The sequence below is a fragment of the Leopardus geoffroyi genome, chromosome D2 (assembly GCF_018350155.1).
Source record: "Leopardus geoffroyi isolate Oge1 chromosome D2, O.geoffroyi_Oge1_pat1.0, whole genome shotgun sequence".
Taxonomy (NCBI): Eukaryota; Metazoa; Chordata; class Mammalia; order Carnivora; family Felidae; genus Leopardus; species Leopardus geoffroyi.
Window position 1 is genome coordinate 73,855,404 of NC_059334.1, and position 14,549 is coordinate 73,869,952.

The 14,549-nt window shown below is 51.8% G+C and overlaps 2 protein-coding genes and 1 long non-coding RNA gene across 6 annotated transcripts in view; 1 reads left to right on the forward strand and 2 right to left on the reverse strand.

Moving 5' to 3' along the window:
• Positions 1–1,275: 1,275 nt before the first annotated feature.
• Positions 1,276–8,352, reverse strand: CD2H10orf82 (chromosome D2 C10orf82 homolog). Of its 3 annotated transcripts, none has more exons than XM_045439076.1 (6): positions 8,283–8,352; positions 6,889–6,957; positions 3,998–4,216; positions 2,387–2,573; positions 1,772–1,872; positions 1,276–1,637 (listed from the first exon to the last, which is right to left on the reverse strand). In XM_045439076.1, exons 2-6 carry the CDS (start codon positions 6,944–6,946, stop codon positions 1,492–1,494), a joined length of 711 nt encoding a protein of 236 aa, XP_045295032.1. In that variant the 5' UTR covers positions 6,947–6,957; positions 8,283–8,352; the 3' UTR covers positions 1,276–1,491. The 3 variants fall into 3 exon arrangements, with proteins under 3 accessions (XP_045295032.1, XP_045295031.1, XP_045295034.1); XM_045439075.1 differs by lacking the exon at positions 8,283–8,352 and adding an exon at positions 8,121–8,276; XM_045439078.1 differs by lacking the exon at positions 8,283–8,352 and adding an exon at positions 8,089–8,276.
• Positions 8,353–8,400: 48 nt separating this feature from the next.
• LOC123577125 lies at positions 8,401–11,470 on the forward strand. Its single transcript, XR_006701719.1, has 3 exons — positions 8,401–8,607; positions 8,972–9,100; positions 11,252–11,470. It is a non-coding gene; the product is annotated as an uncharacterized LOC123577125 (long non-coding RNA).
• Positions 9,675–14,549, reverse strand: part of HSPA12A (heat shock protein family A (Hsp70) member 12A) — a 168,119-nt gene continuing 163,244 nt past the window's right edge. For both annotated transcript variants that reach the window (XM_045439079.1, XM_045439080.1), the window contains one exon: positions 9,675–13,792. In XM_045439079.1, coding sequence (XP_045295035.1) covers positions 13,155–13,792 — 638 coding nt within the window. In that variant the 3' untranslated portion in view covers positions 9,675–13,154. The remainder of the gene's footprint in view (positions 13,793–14,549) is intronic.

The following is a 14,549-nucleotide window of genomic DNA, read 5'->3' on the forward strand; positions in this document are numbered from 1 at the left end:
CAAATACGTGAGATTACGTGAAATATGGTCAAAATATTAAATAGGACAAATTTGTGAGCTCGCCGTGTGTTTCTTCATATATAGATTGAATAACAATATACTAGAGGGTAGTAAAGTAGCTTGAACAACTACATAATTATAAAGTGGTGATCCGCACTGACATTATTTTAAGCTGTTTGCAACAAACGTCAGATGATAGGAACAGATCTGTGGTTTCCGTTAGGATGAGGTGACGGTGATAGGTACGGCTATTAGGGTTTGTTGCATAAGAGAAGGGAATACTGAGTCCCACTAGGAGGTTCATAAAAACAAATAGGTAACTTTTTTCTCATCAAAGCTCTTTCGACTCATCAGAGGTAAAGATCTGACACCTGATTTCTGCCCAGGGAACCCTGGTGAAAATTCCCACCCTGGGCAAAACCCCCAACGGTACAGTACTGTGTCCTTTGGCTCTGCCCATTTCTGAGCCTTTTGATTGCCCATTTCTGAGCCTTTTGATGCCTGCAGTGGTCTCACTGCACCAGGAGCTGCATTTGAGGCCTTCTGAGTGCCAGCGGATGCCGAGCGAGGTCAGAGAGAGTGCCTGTTAGTGGCAGAAGGAGGCAAGCCCGTGCTGTGGGCTGAACTGTGTCCCCGCAAAACGATATATCGAGGTCCTAACCCCCAGCACGCAAGACTATGACTTATTTGGAAATAGGCTCTTTGTAGGTGTCCTTCAAGAAGACTGCCACGCGAAGACAGAGAGACACAGAGGGATGCTGCGGGACGATAAAGACGGACATTATAGTTACGTACCAAGGAAGCCCAAAGATTGCCAGCAAACCACCACCAGGAGCTGGAAAGAGGCAAGGAAGGGTTCGCCCTTAAGGTTGCAGAGGTAGTATGGTCTTATTCACTCCTCGAACTTGGATTTCTAGCTTCCAGAGCTGCGAGGCAATAAACTTCCGTCATCTTTTGGTGCCTCTTTGAGGCAGTGTCACAGAAGCCCGATGAAATGAATACACCTCGTGCCTGCCACCGGGTCGCCTGGGGACTGGGATTCTGAGACAGCAGGGTTGGCTGGGCATGGCGTCTGTGCCACTGGTGGGAACTGCCATGTCAGGACCCAAGATGGCTGACGGGGACCGATGGCGAGAGGCTGGCTAGGGCTTCAGGAAGAGTCTGATCCAGGTGCACACGGTCCCCTCAAGGTAAGGATGAGATGGGCCTCTCCCTAGCTCGTCTGAATGTCAACATAACCTGCAACCCCCCTCACCATAGAAACCTTCAGCATGCTGAGAAGCATCCTCTTTATTCCCACACAATAAAAGGCCTTTATCATTAATGACATGCTATTGCCAAACAGGATGCAGGTGGCAGTTGAAAGGATTCTTAGGTTTTGAAAGTTCCGTAGTGCCTGTTGGGTGTGGGTCAGGGCCTGGTCCTCGTGTAAGAATGGTGAGCTTTTGAGTCCCCCCTTGAAGTTCACCTCTCCTTGAGAGGCTGTCTGCATCAGCCTTCTGCATACTTTGCTGAGGACAGAGGCTCTAGATAAATCTTCCCGTTGCAGGACATATTTGATCTCTGGGCACAGCCACACGTCACCGGAGGCCTGGGGTCCTCTGTCAGGGGTCTTCCGTGGGCAGGACAGCTACCACCTGGAAGAGAAACCGTCCCCACCAGTTGCAGGCAGATGGCCCAGCTAAGCAGGGAGGCTCCGCAAACATTTCATCCCCCTTTTAAAAGGAGTAGGAAGGCAAGAAGGACTCCCCCCCCCCCCCCCCGCCCTTACCTGGGATAGAAAACTCCGGATATTTTGGCAGTAGCCCTTGGTGCTGCAAAACCTTCAGAGAAGGAGCAGAAGGAGGCTGTGTGGACCCGACTCCGTATATTCTGAAGAACAGAAATCATAGACTTACTCGTTTTTTTTTTTTTAATAATAATAAAAAGAAAAAATACCATCTCTGCACGTCCTGCGTGAGCACAGCGTGTTTCTTTCTAGTCCTTACGATGTATCCTAAAATGAAAGGATTATCGTATCTCCATTTTGCAGAAGGGAAAACTGAGGCCAAAGAGCTGCCCAATGCGGTGCCGCACCATGTCCCTCCCTCGGTGCCCTTGGGCCGTAGGTGGCTGCCAGGACACGTGGCCCTGTTGGTTTTTCCTCCCGGCCTCTGCCCTGCAAACCAGCCAGGACCGCAAGCAGGGCTTCTGGAAAATGGCGGGTGGCGTGGGGAGTGGAGGGGAGCGGCCCACCTTGAAGGCCCCCGTTACAAACGAGGCCCCTTCTGTAAAACAAATCAAAGGCCCCCTAGAGCTGGGATGGGGCATCCGGGAACGCCCCAGCCCGACAACTGCTCTCGCCCCGGTTCCTGTCACCCGCGGGCACGCCCCAAGCCAGACTTACTCCTCATATGGCTTCAGGTGTGCCTTCCTGGCCTGCTCCACGAGGTCCAGGAAGTCTCTGTAGCAGTTTCTGGCCATCACAGTGTACCGCGTGGCACAGCCTAATTCCGTGACCCTGGCTCTCGGGAGGTAGCCAGCCCAGCCGGGGATTGGAGGCTCCTGGAGAGGTTTCTTTATGTGTTTGCATTCTGTAAAGACACCGTGCTTTCTGAGGGCTTTGAGAAGTCACACAGTGAGCTGGCACCCCAACAGCTACGCTGGCGAACCCCGAGAGGCCCCCAGACGTGCTAAGGGCAGCTATCGCGGGTTGGTCGACACCGAGTAGCAGGCACCTTGGTAGGGGCCTTGCAAATACCCTCCCATTTCATTCTCTCACGAACTGTAAGAACTTGACGCGGTAATTACCTACACCTTACAGAGGAAGAACCGAGACCTTAAAGAAGTTAAGAGCATCTTGGCCAAGGTCACGCGGCAAGGGAGTGGTAGGGCCAGGCTTCAAGCCTGCGTCTGTCTGATTCAACGGATCCTGCTCCTCTCTCAGATTAATCAAGAAGCTTCCCACGTTGCGCTCTGACCGTGCACATAAAGGAACCAGGAGAAGCAACCAGGTCAGAAGGAAGCATATCAGGCTGAGCACCACGAAACTGCCTTCAGGTCACGAGTGACTCTGGCGCTGACCCTGAGCGACTTCACATCTGTGAGATGAAAGGTAACTGCCCGCCTGCCTCTTCTAGCTGCTGTCAGAATAGAATTAGGCCAGCGAGTCCCAGAACCTCAGAGCGGGAGCACACCGTAGGGAGCCTCTAGTCCATCCTTCCCCGCACTGGATGAAGGAGCTGCAGTCCAGAGAGGGGAAGCAATGTGCCCTACGTCCCTCAGCAGACAGTCACAGAACTGGGCTAAATCCTAAACTCTGAAGGCAGATGTTACGGCTTGGAAAACTTTAAAGCACAACACGCATGTGAGCCTGCTACCCCAAGCAATTAGAGTAATACTAATAAAGGCAGTTCTGGAGTTCGATACTTTTCCTATAGGCCGTGAGACCTTAAAAATGGTCTATGGCAAATCATGGCTGTGATTAGCATTACACGTAATCACGTCGTCAGTTGTTTCTGTCATCGCTTTTGCGGTTGTTGTTCAGGGCCAACCCCTTCCCACCCAGCTAGCACCTGGAAGAGCCGGGTTCGAGCCGAGGTCTGACCTCAGACAAGGGTCGCCACCACCTCTGCAGACTCACTTTCCCCGTCTCTAAAGTGGGAATCATAGTCTCACCGTCACAGCACTGACGTCGCGGTTCATGAAATCACGGCGCCCAGCACAGACAAAGCAGCTAACACGTGTACGTACGTACTGAGAGGACAGGTGAGGTCCCCACACTCCTGGTGACTTGCCCGGGGTCTCAGTTCCCAGCACCCTCTTGCCCGACCGGGACCGTGTCCCTCTGCCCCCCCCCCAAGAAACGTTTCTTTCTCATCTTATGAGACCAAGCCTTTCCATCCCGCACCACCACCTGGGGATTTGGCACGGGTGCTGGATTCTGTGTCCCCTGGGGCCTGCCGGGCCCTGCAGTTATGCCCAGGGGGGAAGGGGGCAGGTTTCCCGGAGCCGGTACCCAAACTCAGGGGGTGATACTGCCGATAATACTGATGCAGCTCCCGCAGGACCGTCTCCTCCGAGCAAACGGGCTTCAGCTTCCGGGCAGTGGCCACTGAGCAGCGAAACTCCTCCAGCTGGTGTTTATATCGCTGTGTGCTTTCCTGGAAGGTTTTCAGGCAGTGGGACATGTTGTCCTTGCTGGTGGATTCCTGGCAGCTAAGGTAGGGCACGAAGCCTGCAAGAGCCGATGCATCAGGGCCTTCAGCGAGGCAATCAGAACCTGCAGAAACTTCCCGGAACCCCAGCCCGCCACTTGGCATTTCTTCCTGGGCCAACGACACTGCGTTTTCCCAAAGGCCATTAACACCAGCGGGGCTGTTTGCACTGCGCCAGGCCCTCCCCAGGCCACAAAAAAAAATGACCTCGGAGCTGGGGAGGGACGGCCCGTTTCGACAAAGACGATGACAGTCATATTCTTTGATAGCAAAGCCCCTGATGTCAGTCTGAACAGCAAATGGGGAAAGCATTTAATGGGCCAAAATGATAGTCTGAGGAGTAATTGAAATTATTTCATCTTTTTAGAGAGAAAGCTTATTTTCCTTGACACATCCCAAATGCAATTTGGGATCTTTTTTGTCAGACTGTCGAGGGAAATTGCGGGCTTATTAAAAGCTGAGACCTATTACACAAAAAGGTAAATTCATTATCTGTGAGGCCCACCCCCTGGAACAATTTTTTGCCATTTCCCACAAAATAACATGTAATCATTACTATTAGTATGGGTAAAACACAAGTGTTTATTTAAACTAGATGCTGAATCCTAGGGACTGTAATATTGTCACAATAAAACTCTTTTTTTGTTTTTGTTTTTTTTAAAGAACGGATGAGGGAAAACTGGTTAAGAATTTGGTTTTAAATGGCTGGATAGATAAATACATAAATACCCCTCACTCGTTCCCGGGGCCCGGACATTTTGCCTTTGTCCCTAAAGAAAACCTGACCACAGAGTTAAAAGCAGAAACCCTGCCTCCTACGCCCTGTGAGAAGCTGCTTCTGGAAGAATCCAATTTCTAAACTGATCTTGAAGTTCTCCACCCACCAGCCAGTGTCCCCAACCCTGGGGCAGTCAAAAGATACCCCAGTGTGGTGGGGGGGGGGGGGAGACCATAGAAACCAAGGGGCCCTGCCACCAGGGCCTCCCCTGCCCTTCAGAGATTTTACGTACTTGTATGTGTGCACACACACGGGGGACCACAAGCTACGCTCGCTGAGTCTTACTAAGGGCCGGGACGTCTTAAATAGCCTGTGCGCTGGCTCCTTCCAACCTCACAACAATCTGATGAGAAATCTATCATTATCCTGTGTAGAGGTTTGACTTGTGTCTCCCAAATAGCTGTGCCCAAGTCCTAACCCCTGGGACCTGCGAATGGGACCTTACCTGACAGGTCCTTGCAGCCGTAATGAAAGACCGGGAAATGAGATTATCCTTGGCTGAGGATGCGCCCTAAATCCATCTGTCTCTGCCTTAGTCCACTGTCTATGTCTGGCCAGCTGACTTGCCAGGACAGACACTTTAGCTTCTTAGGATGCTTGTCGAAAGCACTCCATTATAAGAGAAGGGAGAGGGGCTTGAGAAAGAGACACCGAGATGCAGGGCAGCGTGAAGATGGGGGCCGAGATTGGAGCTGGGATGCTACAAGCCAAGGAACAGCGGGGGCCACCAGAAACTGGAAGCAAAGAAGGGCCCTCCTCTAGAGCCTTCGGAGAGAACATGATCCAACCAAACCTGGATTTCAGACTGCTAGCCTCCAGAGCTGTGAGAGAGTATCTGTTGTTTCACACACAGCCCTAAGAGGGGTGCCTGGGTGGCTCAGTCGGTTAAGCGTCCGACTTTGGCTTGGGTCATGATCTCGTGGTCCACAAGTTCTAGCCCCGCATCGGGCTCTGTGCTGACAGCTCAGAGCCTGGAGCCTGTTTCAGATTCTGTGTCTCTCTCTCTCTCTGCCCCTCCCCCACTCATACTCTGTCACTCTCAAAAATAAATAAGGTATTTTTAAAAAATTAAAAAAAAAAATAAACAGAGCCCTAAGAAACGAATATACCCATTTAATAGACACTTATACTTACCACAGAAAGTACTCTTACAATCACACACACGGTGGCCACGCAGGGACTGAAACTTCAGTTTGTTAGAACTCAAAGCCTGTTCCCTTAACCAGCCAGTGGGATAAGGGGTGAGGCTGGGCACCTTGGAATATTCCCCGTGTATCTCCTCTCCTAAGAACACCTATCTGTGAGAGTGGAGTGCCCATGAGGACCACTGCATCTGTCACAGGGACGTGAGTTAGTAAGTCCCCCGTAGCCCAGAAGCCTGAGGAGAAGCACTATTGGGTAGAATGACCAATTATCCCTGTTTGACAAGGACTTAGGGGTTTCCTGGGACACAGGACTTTCAGTGCTGAAACCAGGGCCATTCCAGACAAACCGGGGCACTTGACCACTCTCCCTCTGGGGGACACAGGAAGGGATGGGCCCATAAGAACAACCCTCGTGCAACACTTGAGAAAGCTCGACTTGGGAAAAAGGACAGGGCCTCAGCTTATTCATTGTGTCTGTCCCCTTAGCAGTGTGTCTATCCTGGTCCAAATGCACTCAAGGAACATTCGGTGCTTCCCACGTACGAGGCCATGTCCTGGGAGATCTGGCCTAAGTTGTATCTCCCCATTCATCAGAACCCCATTATCAGCCATCTTGGGCAAAGGAGTGCTTTCCGCAAGGGTCCTAAAGAAGCCAAAGTGTCTGTACTGGCCCAACTGGCCAGAAAGACACGAATAGCGGACCAAGGCAGGGACAGTGAGCAGGACCACGGTTCTGCCGGGCACATCAGCAGGGCATGTCACCACTTACCACTGTAGCCTGGTGTGACTGGCAGGTGTCTCATGAAGGTCTTGGAGGAAGACTCCATGATTTCACTCTCTGTTAACGAAGGGAAGAGGGAATGAAATGATCTAATCGAATGTTCCTGCCTCAAGAACTCACACGTGTGCTAAAGTACTTGGGAGGAGAATGACCCCGTCGGGGGGTTGGGAAAGGGAGGCAGCACCACCATCTTAACACAGAACCAGCAGATAAAACCAGTGGCCTACTACCAAGGGGCGTTCACCTTTTACGTGTCCCCCAGTGTCTCCCCTCCTGGGACCTCCTCCATCCACCCAACCTCCTATCCATTCATCCATCCATCCAGCCAGCCAGCAATCATGAACTGTATGCTCACTATGGCCAACAACTGTCACGAGGTTAGAAATACAAAGATGAGCAGGACCCAGAAGCCCCCACGTGAAACTCCGGAACCTCAGAAAAGGGAAGAGAAGAAGCACCCCCAGCCCCAGGGCCTTTGTGGTTCCAGGTAGAAAAGGTTGCAGTGGTGACTTCGGCTGTCCCCCAACGCCACCTCAGGACACCTGGCAATGTCTGGAGACATTTTTGGTTGTCACAACTGGGGTATGCTGTCGGTGCTACTGGTATCTAGTGAGTTAGAAGCCAAGGATGCTGCTAAACAATGAAGAATTCGAATAAGGTCTGGCTGGAAGGGCTTAGAAGTCCCCAAAGATGGGCACAGAGTCCAAGATGGGTGAGCAGAGGTAGGGCGGGGGGCACCGCAGCATGTTGATGGGATGCTGCCTCCCCAGCCAGACCCCCGCCCTCTTCCAGGATGGCCTGGGTCCCCTCAAAAGGGACAGCTCCTGCATCTGGGCATCCGTTGATGTTGCCCAGTGCTACAATGCCAAGCAGGTCACTTCTCAAAAGTGAGGCCTTCACCGCCAGGACACGTGGTCTCGGGGGGAGGGCCACAGTCAGGGTTTAGTCAGCAGTGATGGGAATTTCGAACACACTCGGACATTTGCAGAACACTGGCTGTGACACAGCGCACCCGGGACGGTATTCTTGCCAAATCCTCACAGCTGCCCTAAGGGTGAGTTCCCATGGGAGTGCCCCATTTACAGATGAGAAAAATAAGGCGCAGAGAAGCCAAGTAACTTGTCTGAGGGTTGTCCCGCCCGAGGAGGGACATCTAAACCCTGAGGGCCTCTATAGCATAACTGTTACCCCAAAGCGTGGCCCTGGCCTGTGGGCCGCACCTGGCGCAGGTGGGTGGTGGCCTGGGCGGCTTCCTCTGAGCCGTGAAATCCGAGAGGAGGAGCGTGGGGAGGAGGTGTGCTGGGGGTGGGGGCCCGGGAAGGGGTCGGAAAGCGAGGTCACAGCCCCCCACTTCCTCTTTCCAGCCCACTCCACGTCCTCACCTGGGCGGGCCTGGATCGTCCACCGGCCAACAGCCCTCCTGGCCTTCGCCTTCCCTCTGGCCTTTGTGCGCTCACCCCCCCTCCCCCCGCCCCACCCCCGGAGGTGGGGGAGGAGGGGCCGGACTCCTGGATGCCCCTCCCCCTTGCTCAACCCTCCTGCCCACGACCTCACCTCGGGCCCACAGGCCAGGGGGCGCGGATGAACACGAGCAGATGCGGGGGATGCCTCCCCCGCTCCAGGCTCAGCGTCGGCCCCCGGCATGAAATCCAGGGTTTGGCGCAGTAAATATTTCGTCTCGGAAGCTGTTCTCCTTTCTCGTTCTCGGTACGTGATCTCCCCCCAGCTGAGCCCTCTGGGCTTTGTAACTGGGGAGAGCGCTATGTGTGGGGACCTAGGTCAAAGCTGCCTTTACTGCTGTAGACAGTGGCACCGTCTGGGTTGGCGCCCGGTGGTGTCAATGGGGACTTCCTCCAGGAGTCAGGGCTGTGTGAGGGACTGGCGGGGGGACGGGAAGCAGCCGGGAGGGGAGGAGAAGCCTACGTGGCTGGAGATTTCCCTTGACACCCTTGCCCCCCTGGGACAGGTAGGGCTGCAGAAAGGGGCAATGCACCAAAATGAAGGAGGAGGGGTGATAGGGAAGTGGGGGCCACACTCCTTTCTAATCGTCCTTATTTTATGGGAACTAAAGGGGACCTGAGCCTTCATCTCATTGGATGGAAACCAAGATGCCCACTGTGTGACCCACACAGAGGGAGTGAGGACCTTTACAGACTGCCTGAGAAAACCGAAACATGGCCACCGAAAACACCACTTTCCGGTAAGTTGGTTTGTTGCACAGCATCCCCCAGCCTTCCCTGCCTCTGCTTCCTGGGAGGTGAACTTTAGATGTACCACTGAAGAAGAATCCATGTAGACCTCCCTCAGCATCCTAGGAGTCCACCGCAGACTCTCCAGAAGCTTCTAGAGCCAACTCTAGAGGGCGACCCAGACATAGAGCCTGGAATAAACTCGAGGCTCTAGACACAGCAGCCAGCTTGGCATGCCTGCTAGGATACCAGAGGGCAAGGCACCAGTTCTAGACATTTCTGCCTCTTTTTCAACACCCTTCATTTGGGTGTGGTGGAGATGTCAGAGGCCCCCCCTGGCTCATCTGCCTTCTATCTGGCTAGACCACTTTCTCTAGGGGCCCACGAACATGGATGGAGCCAGTCTAGTTGGAATGAAAGTTAATTCAAAAAAAGCTAAAAAGCTTGCAACATTGAGGACAAGATCTGAAAACCAGTCTCCACTGGAGATGGGGTGGAGGGGGAAGTCAGCGATGATGCATCTATAATTCCATTCACAAATTCATAGTGGAAAAAAAAAAAAAAACCAACTTGGGCCACACGAGATCCAGAGTTTGGCTTTATTAGACATCCGTGAAGACAGAGTTTGCAGGTACAATCTCGTCAAGTTTGAACAGCTGCAAGGTTCTGTGGAGTGTGAATTTATCCTGTAGTGAATGAATGAGACCCCGGTGGCTGATATTTTAGAATGAAATTCCATAGTCCAAGCAGATGAGAGATGTGACCTAATGGACAACGACGTTTATACTAGTCATCCACTTAAGTCATTTCCCAGCATAAATATGCAGCTTGACCACAGCGACGTCATCTCTACCACTGTGAAATTCGATCTTCAACTAATTATGCATTTTGACTCCCGTTTATATCGAGGCATGCGATTCTTTGCCACCCTGGCAATTAACCAGACCTAGACTCTAGAAGCTAAACTTGATCTAAATAACATCCTAGGGGTAGGGCAGGCTCTGTAATCTGGACTCAGTCTCAGTCATCACTCTGCAAAAGTGCCTGTATGTCTCCTGTCTTGCCTATCTTCTATGTCTGTCACTGGTCTGTCATTCAGCATTTATTAATGCCTGCTGTGTACAGAAAGGGCAGTTATAAAGGAAATCTCTGACAGTTTTGCTTCCAAAACATGATCAGATACCAGGGACAGGGACGTCTGCGTGATGGTCATGACAACAGGCCTTTTAGAAACTCTCTGAGATTAGAAAACGTGTCCAAGCGTATTCATCCAGTGTTCTTATTCTACAATATGTCATTCCATGGGCGGGAGGGAGAGGGGGAATGGATTTGGGGATTCCCTTTAATCGGGTCGACTGCTGGGGCCAGAAGAAAGTCCAGTAAAGTTATCACCCCCCCCCCTCCATCACCTATTTGCCAAGAGTGCAAATTTCAACCAACTCACTAAAGAGAAATCATAGACAAGGAGACATGCCTGATGCAAAGGTGGGAAGGCCTTACAGTGGCCAAAAAGGAAGACTCGACTAAATTACTTTCACGCTTAATCCAGCAGAAAGGCTGGATTTGTGCACCACTCGATTCCTTGCGTGTAACCCTGTCATCCTGACCGTGCTGCACAGGGACCCCACTTTGCCCTCAGGGTGACCGCCCTGCCCCACACGAAGCTGATAAGCCCTGCGGGGATGCAAAGAGGTTTCGCTGGCTTTTCTGCACAGTCCTGTTGCTTATAGAACCAGAATGTCCAGCTCTCAAAGACCGGACAGGAGCATCGATACATTATTATGCTCCTTTAAACATAAACCGTGAGCCTTTGGGAAGGATGTAAGTGAGGCAAGGTCTGACGAAGCTGTCGATCCAGCCGTTGTCCCTTTTTCCAGAGTATTCTGACCCTTGGCACCTCTGACTATTGCTTGGCCTTGCATACACGGTCCGTAGCTTAGCATCGGTGCAGATCGATAAGTAAGCGCAATTAAAAAATAAAGCCATGGAAATGAAAAGGCAGCAATGTCATCAATAAAATTCAAAGAGCATTTTCCTTTCTTTTTTTTTTTTTTTTGACAAGAAAAGCACATTGTAGAAATAAAGATTCTGTACAATATTCTAATATTGTATGTACATAAAATTATATTACTTATAACTAAATCAAAAAGTCTTATTTGTAGAGTATGGCTGGCAACATCAAAGAAAGACCCAGAACATTTAGCTTTTGAAGCAGAGCAGGCAGAAGAGAAGCCTAGCAAACACACCTTGATGCCTGGACACGAGATCCCGCTACTAAGTTATGTGACCAGCGTTCTCCAGTTCGGTGCTTTGTTCGAGTTTCACATTAGAGCAGGGAATTCTGCAGCAGGCCACGTGAACAAGAAGACGTGTTCATATGACGTTGGAAAAGCGGCGTCAAATCTGCATATTGGCGACGGAATGGGTGGGTGAATCCAGCTTGCATTCAAAGTTAGTTCCTTAGCTCATCTTCCGTTCATTCGTTATGCATGCCTCCGGTGATTTAAGATCAGAATGAGTCCCAGCAGACAAGCCAGTGGGTCCCTCGGGCCATTCGCAGGGTGCCTTCCTTCCAACATTCTTCCCTCGCAGGCCCTTCTTGTGAGCGCCAAGAGCGCCACCCCCAAGCCAGGTGGAGCCCCCGCCTCGCTCACAAAGGGCAAAGTGTGAGACCCCAATTCTTCATTTGTCTGTCTGTCAGGGAGCCCCAGACTGGAAGACTGCAGGTGCTGGTGGTCAGGATTTCAGCTTGCAACAAAACCTAAAGTCAGGAGTTCCCGGACTCCCCTGGAACCACAGTCCCCGTGGTATCCACTGAAAACGCAGGTGCTGGTCCCCCTCCTCAAGACCCAGCTTCCATTTGTAAAAGGAATAGACTCCAGGAACCCACTTTTAAGAAGCGGCCAGACACGAGGGCGATCCACAGGTCAATCTGCTTTGAAAAAGACCTGACTGAATTCATCAAGGACAGATCTAGGAATTCCTTGTAGATACACTTAAAAAAAAAACTGAAGATTCCAGGGAAACGTTTCATAATGCAGATTCTCTACCCATGTATCACGAGTGTATTCCTCCTGAAATGTGGGACTACGTGGCTGAAACGCTCTGGGAGATGACAGCGAGGAGGGAGTTAGTTTAAAACATGTACGCTTGTCGAGGTGTGGAGCCGTTCCAGATCCTGGGCTTGCTGATGTGAACAACGCAGACTGCAGGCTCCTTTCCTGACACCGAAGTCTACTAAGGTTAACTCGAATCACTTATGAGCCCAGGAGTCAGGATCTGGCATCCGGGGAACGATGTCGCAGCATATGATTCGGGAGAAGTCAGCAGTGCCTTAATGTCCGTTTCCCTTAAAGCAAGTCTTCACCTGCTGAAAAGTTAAGGTGTCTGTCCTCCCACTCACTCAAATCCTAGCCGATTAGCTGGCTATCGTTACTCCTCACTGAACCTATTCAGAATTCAAATCACGAGAACCTAAAATAGTGCCCCACGTGGGCAGTCTTCTACCAGCTAAAAATGCTCCAAGCTCCTGCTGAATCACCACATTCAATCACATGGTGATGACAAGAAATTAACTGCAGATGGGTGGCATTTTATATTGACTGCCATCCCCCAAGAAACGTACAAAGAAAAGTCTCAAATAGATGAAGAATCTCCTCCTGACGCAGAGTTCTCACGTCCAACCTAGAAAGACAGCGACAAGGCATCCTGAGTCCTGCTTACCGGAGATGCGTTCAAAGCAAGCTGAGTCGCAGCCGCAGAAGTGGACCGATTCCCTTGGTGGGTGCGGGTTTCACCACTTTGTACCTATAAAAACGAGCTGCTCTCCCAGGATCCTCGGATTTCTTATTCCCAAACCTCAGTCTCGATTTCCGACAGTTGTTCTGACTCCAGTGTGCCCTCGAAAACCCCTGATTATTTCCAGCCCTGGTGGTTCCCATCTTCCCTGCTGAAATCCAGGTGGGCGATGCTGAGGGTCAAGGACAGGGAAAGAACAGTCAGGGTTGAGGTCAGCAGATGCAGGTGAGCCGGGTCCAAGGGCGGGGCAGGCGGCGGGAGGGCCCGTTAGTAATTTAAGAAGTCAATCCCAACCTTGACACTCTTCGAGGTGGCTATATCGATGGCTGTGGCCTTGATCTCTGTGTCCCCGAACTGCATGAGGGTCTGGATCTCCCTCCGGGGGGGCACGGCTGTGCCACTGGTCCCTGTGAGATCCAGGCGGAGGGTGCCACACTTCTTTACCCCCGGGTCGGTGATGAAGCTCACGTCGTCGTGCTCGGAGCTATAGATGTTGATGACGATGACCAGCTGGGAAGGCTTGGCCGGGGTGTAGCTACGCTTGACGAGCTCCCCCAGGGCCACCGACTGGTCGGCCGAGATGAACTTGTCGAAGACATCGGTGCACCAGCGAGTGCCGTCCTTCACCAGCAGCTTCTCGGGGGGGTGCTTGCCTTCCACGTAGCGGTTCAGCACGCCCACCCCGTAGGTGAGGGGCGACCGGCGCACCTTGATGACGGCGGGGTCCAGGCCGAAGAGGACGGCGCCCTTGAGGATGGTGAGGCCTACGTCCTGGGGGATGATGATGCGACACTTGTCCCCGAAGGCAGCCTGCACCGCCTGCTGCAGCAGGGGCGCCTCCGCAAAGCCTCCCACCAGGAAGAGGAACTTGACCGTGGACACTTCGGGCTTCTGAAACAGGTCCCCTGAAAGCAAAGAGGAAGAGACAGCACTCTATCACCAAAAGCCAGCTGCTGAGGGGGACTGGTGGCCTAAGAATACGGCAAATAGACAAAACCGTGTGGCCCCACCGGGGGACAGACAGGTCTGAGCTGCCTGGACAGAATTTTTCTTGAGCTGGCCTTTATTTTATTTTTTTATTATTTTTTAAATTTTAAGAATTTTTTAATGTTTGTTTATTTTTGAGAGGGAGAGAGAGAGAGCGCGCGCGCGCACGCGCGTGAGTGGGGGCGGGGCAGAGAGGGGACAGAGGATCTGAGGCAGGCTCTGAGCTGATAGCAGACAGCCCAACGCGGGGCTCGAACCCACGAAACGTGAGATCATGACCGGAGCCAAAGTTGGATGTCTAACCAACTGGGCCACCCAGGTGTCCCTGTAGAGATGGTCTTCAGAAGGGGGTTTGTACACCTATATGCTCAGGGATAAAAACCAAAGCTATTGCTAAGTGGAAACATTTTAACAGCTAGGTGGTGATCATTTCAAGGAATAATTTGTTAGGCATAAATAAATACTCCTGACATTCTCCAAACCTGTGGTCCTGCCAACTAAGTCAAGGCAGGCTGTTATAAAAAGTATTCTTTGGTTTTCAAAGAGGTTCTGATTGAGTCGGTGTGGGGTGGGAAGTGAATGGGGAGCCTGGATACTGAAAAAGGTCCCCGGGGAGTCTACTGTGTGTCCCTGAGGGAGGGCCCCTGAGGGCTAGATTCTGTTTGCTCCCTCCCA